The 8,664-nt window shown below is 43.7% G+C and overlaps 1 protein-coding gene across 2 annotated transcripts; it reads right to left on the bottom strand.

Annotated features, from left to right (window-relative positions):
• Positions 1-2,037: 2,037 nt before the first annotated feature.
• On the bottom strand, positions 2,038-8,634 carry Gtf2h5 (general transcription factor IIH subunit 5). Of its 2 annotated transcripts, none has more exons than XM_050135788.1 (3): positions 8,516-8,634; positions 7,639-7,712; positions 2,038-2,661 (listed from the first exon to the last, which is right to left on the bottom strand). In XM_050135788.1, the coding sequence occupies exons 2-3, from the start codon at positions 7,671-7,673 to the stop codon at positions 2,481-2,483; spliced, it is 216 nt and encodes a 71-aa protein (XP_049991745.1). In that variant the 5' UTR covers positions 7,674-7,712; positions 8,516-8,634; the 3' UTR covers positions 2,038-2,480. The 2 variants fall into 2 exon arrangements, with proteins under 2 accessions (XP_049991745.1, XP_049991746.1); XM_050135789.1 differs by lacking the exon at positions 8,516-8,634 and adding an exon at positions 8,420-8,438.
• Positions 8,635-8,664: the final 30 nt, after the last annotated feature.

The following is an 8,664-nucleotide window of genomic DNA, read 5'->3' as shown; positions in this document are numbered from 1 at the left end:
AGCCAGCCAACTTCTCCAGGAGTTGAGTCATTGGTATTTCTAAAGTACATCAAATCAAATGTCAACCAGATTACAAGAGTCAGAGCCCAGGCAAAGGCCACCTGAGAATGGCCTCTTTGCTTGTCGTTGGCTGAGGCAACTAAGCAGCTGCATGGACTTTCACTGTTATCGATCCCGTCTTTCCCAAGTGTCCACAAACAGCCTGTGCATTTTAATAACTGGTGAGATATTCTCTTTTCAGTCACCTTGGCTGTCCTTGTTCACTTGTTTTCTCCACCCTCTTCCGAGTCTGAGATCCTAAGTCATCTGCTTTAAAATAAATGGCATTGGTGATAAACACTTGAGGAATATTAAAAACTGAACTGATTAAGGAATGACTGAAATACAAAATTCAGTAATGTTCCAATACAGCTCAAAATTCTAGAAAAAATCTATCTCTGGGGCTGGAGAGATGGCTCCGTGGTTAGGAGCACTGGCTGCTCTTCCAGAGGTCCTGAGTTCAATCCCCAGCAACCACATGGTGGCTCAAGACCATCTGTAATGAGATCTGGCGCTCTCTTCTGGCATGCAGGCATACATGGAGACAGAATTTTGTATACATAATAAATCAATCTTAAAAAAAAAAAACACGCTTTTTTAAATCTATCTCCTGTTTAGCAAATTTTAGTATTAGGCATATTAGTAACAATCATCCATCAGGAAGTTCACATTACGATGCAAGAATAAAAAAATGTACATGGGTGAGAATTGACACAGTGAATTTGTGGCAACTTGTGGATTCTGTAACACATGTGCAGCTAACTGAAAGAAATAGCTGCTTTCAATCAAAATAAAAGAAACTAGGTTTGATAAGTGTACACGATATCACTGAGGTTCTTTCCTGCTGGGAAATACCCACCATGAGCCCAAAGGCGTGGCCTTCACTAAGGATGCGAGACCCCGTTAGTGTGCCTCTTGCCAGCCAGCGGTAAAACCACATGCAATCTATGTCAACCTAATATACTGTTTCCTCAAGGCTGTTCCTCTCTATTCCTATCTTACACCTTAAGTGAGTTTCTGTTTTTGTTTTTTGAGACAGCATTTTTTTCTGTGTAACTTTGGTTGTCCTGGAACTTTCTATGTAGACCAGGTTGGCCTTGAACTCAGAAATCTGCCTGCCTCAGTCTCCCAAGTGCTGGGACTAAAGCCATCAATTTTTAATGTAATCTCCTATGAAATCATGTGGATTGTTTTTGTTTTCTGAGACAGGGTCTTGCTATGTGGCCCTGACTAGCCTAGAACTCTCCATAGACCAGGCCAGCTTCAAACTCAAGAAATCTGCCTCTGCCTCCTGAATGCTGGGATTAACAGTGTGCGCCATGATGCCCACCCCTGCATTTTGTTTTATGCTTTCAATTCCATTATTGTGAAAAGTACATTTAAGCAGACTGCTGAAAGGCATAAAGAGAGTAATACTTGATTTAGCTAGATTTAGAGCATATGGATAAAAAATACAAAATTTACCCTATTTTTTTTTTAAAGATTTATTTATTCATTATGTATACAGTGTCCTGTCTGTCTGTATGCTTGCTGGCCAGAAGAGGGCACCAGATCTCACTACAGATGGCTGTGAGCCACCATGTGGTTGCTGGGAATTGAACTCAGGACCTCTGGGAGGGCAGTCAGTGCTCTTAACCTCTGAGCAATCTGTCCAGCCCCAAAATTTACCCTATTAATGCTGACCTCAGTGCATTTGTTTGAACCATTAAGTATTTTGTTTATATAAATTCACAGTTTCAGATGACCTAAGAGTACAGCCACATGCAACTCTTCTTCTACCCTCCTCTCCAAATACGAAGCACAGTGCAGCTATCCCCCCAGCTCTAAGCTGTACACGTACTTCTGCTGCATCTTCTGCACTGGCACACGTGAGAGGGAAATGTCACTAGCACAGTGTGACAAAGGAAAACTGAGGACACAAGCAGAGTTTATCTTCACTTGTTTCTAATGCACACTTAACAGAGATAGGCAAAATTAATAATACCTCAGTTACAGTGATAACTTAACCAAACTCCACTATTTTATTGGTGTATTTAATTGGTGTTAAAAAAAAGTAGGGAAATAATTTATGATTACATCTGATTACGTTTGCTTGTCTGTGTGGGAAGGAGGCACATGCGGAGGTCTTCCCTTCCCTGGGATCAAATTCAGGCTGTCAGGCTTGGCGGCAAGGGCCTTCACCAACCGAGCCATAGCACCAGCATGATTATGATTAGTTTAATAAAGAATAATAAAAGCCAAAGTGTTGCCAATTGTTAGTTCTTCTTTAAAGATTTTTACAGGTTCAAAAAATTCATTTAGGGGCTTTTGTCTGAATAAATGATTCTGCAGCCTTTCCCACAAAATGCTCATAAAAAGTCTAAGTGTTGTATGAGACACTGAGTAGGCCTCCCTTCCATGTCTGTGGTTTGTAATTTCCGAGTGCTCAACATCTAGCATTTTCACTTCTGGGTAAGAGAAAAAGCATTCTGGTCCATCAGCTCCCCTACTCGTTCCTGGAGGACATTAACCAGCTCCGCAATGACAAAGACATGTGTGTCATCAATGTCTTGAATGATGAACTTCTTCCCCAAGGCATTGGACTCATCCAAGTACAGCAAGAACTGCTTCATGGCAGGATCGCTGTGGAGACAAACAGAGATAGGACATCCTGTGGTCAACTGTATCATAAGGACTCGAGCAATTACATTTGCACATAGTGAATTTTTAAGATGATCCTTTAAAGTTCGGAACTATTATTCAATGTCTTGCTTCCTCTCAGCTTAAAGTAGTAATGATTTGTGGCCATGACATCATGTTAGATGTCAAGTTAGGACAACTTCAGAGAGGCCTTTAAAGAACAACTCATCTCTCACAAGAGGAGAAACCATGGCTATTCCTCTGCAGTTTAACAGGGCCTAAACCTACATCTTCCTTAGCTGACAGAGAGCACAGGACAAACAAAAAGGGCAGAAGAGGCCACTCCAGGAGTCGTGGGGTGGACAAAGTAGGCGGCTGATGGGCAGGAAATCAGACTCACTCGGCCCTGTCTAAATAAATATGAGGGATAAAGGGGCAGAAGGGGGCGGGGGGGGGGGAGAGGGACTGGCAAAGACCCTCAGTAGTACAGGGCTCTAAAACCAGGCTACTTCCTCCTTTCCCAGCAAAAAAGGCACCACAAGGACTCAAATGGTGACCTTAGTTAGCACCACACAGTCTCCAAGCCCTTCTGTCCTTGGCTATCTCAGGCTCTACAAGAATCTCAAAATAGCCTAAAAACCATGCACTGTTTTCTGGAGGAATGCATTTCACACAGTGGGAGGAATAGTTGTTTTGTGATTCAAGTCAGTTCTAGATGTAATTCAGTAAAAAGGGTAAACGGGAGGTCATAATAATACTAAAAAACCTGCTGTCTAAGTGAAGTGTATTATTTTGCATTGCTTTCACAGCTGATACCAATTACTCTCAGTAATTCCTTGAGCGATATTAAAATCAGAAATGTCTAAATGGTTATAATGCCTAGTATCTCTACATTTTTCTAAACGAAATGAGTTGACATAAGTCAATGAAGAGCTAAACGACTGGATCCATGGAGTACTGTGGCACTCACCTCAGGACTGAACCATGCTGCCAATGTCCTAAAAATGTTTGCTGATGGCACATTATCCTCCACTTCAGCTGTATTCTGCACGTAAGCCTCCTGCCTTGCCCGCATCCCAGTAGGATTCACTGCTGCACAGACCCAGACTCCAAGGGCACTGGCCTTGCAAAGTCTTTTAATGATCACAGTTTAAGGGACATTTGATGGAAATGTAGCAAGTTTAGAATATAGTAATCTAAAGCCGAGCGGTGGTGGTGTGCGCCTTTAATCCCAGCAGTGGGGAGGCAGAGGCAAGAGGATCTCGGAGTTCAAGGCCAGCCTAGTCTAAGAGTGTGTTCCAGGAAGTCAAGGCTACATAGAGAAAACCTGTCTTGAAAAACCCAAAACCAAAAAAACAAAACAAATTCTAATCTGAATAACGGACTTTTTTTTTTTTTTTTTTTTTTTTTAAAGTAAAGAGAAGGCTCTGGGAGAAACCTACTAGCAAAGGAGCTTTATGAGAATTCCTAAAACTAGTGATGATTGCATATCCAGCTGATATCCTGGGATCAGGAATATTTAACAGGAAAAGCTTCCTCTGCCTAGATATGTGAAGGGCAGACACCATCAAGCTATTGTCTATAAACACTCTTACAATGCACTATAAATACAGGTTTAGGACCAGGGAATGTTCCTCGGCAGCAGAGCACCTGCCTAGCATCTGTGTGGAGACAAACATGGCAAGCAAGTGGGGGATCTGTGAAAAGCATAGATAGTATCATGGTGAGACCACCAAAATTAGCTGTGACGCAACTGAAAATTTACTGTCCGACGCTGTCACACCCTTCACCCGGCAGAATGAGAAGAGCGGCTTTGTTAATGGAAGCCATGCTTCGGGTAACACTTAGCCAACTGGAATGTATTTCTTGAAAATTTCTATTCCTGGTGAGGACAGAATGCAAACAAACAGACTCTCCAAGCAGAGTCAAGGTGTGAGGGACGCCAGGGGAGACTGAAGGCTTCTGGGTAACCAACAAAGAGGAAAAGCAGGCATAAAGGCCCAGTGAGTTATCAGCAGAGACGGCAGGGGCAGTGGAGGCCGGTGATGGTGGGGGTGACAACGGCAGAGACAGCACAGTGGTGGGCTACAGATTCAAGCAGACATAATAAGGCTTCATTTCCAAAAGCATTTCTAAAGTTGAGTTTTCCCAGCCTGAGATCTCATATTGGATCCAGCAAACTGTAGGCACTGGATAAATGAGTCAGAGAACCCTTAGGAGGGACAAAGTGGTGGGGATCCAGCAGCACCGTCCCTCACATCCCAGCCAGGTTTACCGCTGCAGACACGCAGCCCTAAGTGACTACTTGATTTCTAGCCTGGGCTGTTGGAGTGCGGTACAGGCTTAGCTCACACGCAATAAGCCTCACTTTAGTCCTCTTACCCGCTCCCTCTCCTGCTGGGACAGGAAGGGTGGAGAATATCCATCACTTGGGATTTAGCTGAGGTCACAAATCTGATTCGATTCCCTTAACCGGCTCTGTCCAGTAAACACATCTTTACACCTTTGCCACAAGGTTTTGGTTGCTTTGGAAACATGGCCCTAAGGAAGTGTTTGACAAGACAAACCCCGTGAAAGAAGAAAATAACACAGATGTTCTCTTAGCTCCAACTTGCTTCTCACACCCACTAGAAGCTTCTAAGCCTGACTGTAAGGGTTGGCTGGTCTCACAATACACATCCATCCATTCGTTAGTGCACAGTAAAGCAGCTGCAATTCCTCTCTCTAACAAATTCTCTGAGGCAGTGCAAACGGAACAGAACATCACATATGCTGGGTGCATGTCTGCTTCAGTATTCAGTAAATGCTTTAGTAGGCTAGATTTAAGGAAATACTATGTGTGAACCTGGGGATCAGTGGTGGATCCCAAAAGATACTTGTCAAAAAAGTACAAATTTTCAAGTATTTTAAAAATCCAGTTTTACAGGTTTTTTTTTTGGAGCTGAGGACCGAATCATATAAAAACGAGCTGGTTCACTGAATTGTACCTGCAGGCTCTTGGCCTTAAACTGTGGTCCAAGACAAACCCTGGGAGGAAGGATTCTTAATACAACCAGACACTTTGATATTTAAGTTCACCAAAGGCAGGACTAAATGGCCACCATTAATAGTCTGGCTTAACTGCTTTACTGTGGGCTACATAAGAATTAAAAGGCTACTGTTTTGGATTAAGCTTCTATCCACATCAGGCTAAAAATAAAATGCCATCGCTCATGCTTAGTTTCCAAGTCACTCAGTTAGAACAACACTTTACCAGATCTGTTGAAAAAACAGATGTAGCGGTGAGACAGATGTCTCCAGCCAGCCAGTTGTCTTTTCCAGGGTCTCACTTTGCTTATTTTCAGGTGAAGGTTCTTGGGCTGTGGCTGGTGTGAGCTGATGGCAGCACCGGTGAAGTATGTGCAAAGCCTTGGTTTCCGCAGCTGCTAACAATTCTCCAAGTCATGGAGAGGGAAAGACATGCTACGGCAGGTAGGCTCTGCAGTCTTAGGATATGTGTGTGGGGGAGTGGGGGGCAGTGGGGTCACAGAATGAGTCCCTGATGATGACAGATGATTATTTACTCTAACCTGGCATGTAACCCTCCACTCCATGAAGATAACTCTCTATGAACCCAGTGCGCACCTCACCCCACATCTCTTGCTTCTAACCCCTGCCTTCCTCAACTAGTTCCTGCTTCACATTCCCTCCTGCTCAACAGTTGATGGTTTTAGTAAATTGACTTTGTTAGACTCTCATCTTCCCAAAGTCCAAGTCTGCATTATCCCAGCACCCATGTGGTGGCTCACGACCTGTTTCTAATTCCAGACCCAATGCCCTCTTCTGATGGCCTCAGGCACAGGCACAGATGCAGGCAATCACTCATACACATAAAATAAAAATCAGAACTAACTTGGGCTATCTGGGTTAAACTCTTCACCTGTTTCGTTGCATGCTTTAATGCAGTTACTGGGAAATGGTATTTCCATTGGACAGTGCAGCTGCAAATGTTGCAGGTTTCCTAGGACTTGACCTTGCTCCCCCTTCAGCTCTGCCCGCACAATAAAAGCACTAGCACCTGTGCAATGACTCACACCAGGGAAACAGAAGGAGACAGCAGCATATTCAACAGGGGAGCAAGCGTCCAGAGAACCAAGGGAAGCTGGACAAGGAGTCCAAGTCTGACAAGGGAGGACAGCAAAGGCCTATATTTCAGGTCACTTTGAGGAACTCAGCTCTAGAAACTAGTGTGCCTGCTTGCTTCTCCTTTGAGAGTTATGCTAAGAAGTTTAAACACTTGCTCTGCTCGGCTCTCATTTTTTCTCAAGGGGCACATTTTGTACTGGCAAAGACTTAACCGAGCTTCTATATTATTTTAATTTTTACCTTTTTAAGACAAAGTTTCACCATAAAGCCTTGGCTGGCCTGAAACTATGTAGACTAGTCTGGCCTCGAACTTGACCTGCTTCTATTTCCTAAGTGCTGGGACTAAGGGCCTGCCCCACCTTCCTGAATTCTTCTAAACCTTAATCTAGACAAGTGCCGATGGTCTGAAAATAAAAAAAGTTTATCTCCCTCTCTCTATCTCTATTTTTTCTGAGACAGGGTTTCTCTGTAGCTTTGGAGTCTGCCCTGGAACTCGCTCTGTAGACCAGGCTGGCCTCCAAATCACAGAGATCTGCCTGCCACTGCCTCCCAAATACTGGGATTAAAGGTGCACCACCACCACTCAGCATAACACTGTTTCTCAAGTCAAGGCTAGTCTAACACACATGTCTCTGATCAAAAATAATTGGAAATAATGCTAATTATATTAAGTTAACAGACAAGGAAATGTTAATACCAGCAAGAAAACTTATCAACAAAGTGTGTCCCACTTAAAAAGAAAGCCTACGGAAATTCAAAGTTGAAGCCTTGATTCCATTTAGATCAGCAAAACAAAATTTTGGAAAAGGCATGTATACGTAAAAAGAGCCAATGTGTAAATTTAAAAGTACGAACCATTCTATGAGCACTCCTTTCAAAACGTTGACCATTTTTTCCCCAGGCAGATGGTGCAGATGACCTCAAGGATGCTAAAATAAATAAATTTAATTTAATTTTAAAAAGATAAAGTGACATAAAATCCATAAACTAGGACTACTTTGGGGATTTACATCTGAGATGAAATAAAAAAATTAAATGTCAGTATTAAAAACCTAACATTGAGGCATACAAATTGGCCCATTTATACCAACGGTAAAACAGACTATTTGGAATATTAATAAAGCACAACTCTGACTTGCAAACAAATTCTACTCGTAGCTAATTAGTCCTTAAAAAGTAAGCTCCAAGGCCGTTAGGAGCCGTGCACGCTTTGAACGTGGAGCAGCCTGGGCTACAGAGAGACCGGGACTCAAGGAGCCCAACACGTCCCAACTAGGTTCATTATTCAAATGTTTTCTTTTTACATCCAGGAGAACGATACAAAGGCAAAATTCCGGGGGCGGGGAAGCAGAAATCACGAAATGATACTTCCAAAAAGAGCCTCAAAATCAGTGATCCACAACCTCATTTCACCATGAGACAAAATACCTGGTCAAAGGAGGTAAATTTAATTTACAAATATCTAGGTCTCCAGATTTTGTATTCTTTTGAATAAAATAAATTACATCCTCTAAAGATCTGAATCGGAAGGTCCCTGAGTGAGAGCCAACCTACACCCAGGTACGGGAACCTTCCCCTGCAGGAAAACCGTGACACAATGCGTGACGGCCCCGTGACCCCACACCACAGGCCTTACGAAGGCTGCGGGAGTCCGACCGGCCCATAAGACCGGGAGGCTCCGTGTCTTTTCGCCTCCTCCCTCCTTTTTTCCGATGAGGCCCACGCAACCTACTTCTCCAAGCGGCTCAGAGTCTGCAGCCTTCCTCCGCCCACACGTACAGGAACCGTTGTGGCGTCGCCGACCCACTGCGCCTGCGCCCTACGCGTGTCATCGCGCCCGCGACACTCTAGTGGGTGGAGCGTTTTGCTGGGGGCGGGGCA

This window comes from Alexandromys fortis, unplaced genomic scaffold (genome assembly GCF_014885135.2).
Source record: "Alexandromys fortis isolate MF-2015 unplaced genomic scaffold, M_Fortis_MF-2015_v1.1 scaffold_23, whole genome shotgun sequence".
In the NCBI taxonomy this organism is placed as follows: domain Eukaryota; kingdom Metazoa; phylum Chordata; class Mammalia; order Rodentia; family Cricetidae; genus Alexandromys; species Alexandromys fortis.
This window is presented reverse-complemented; position numbering and strand designations above follow the sequence as displayed.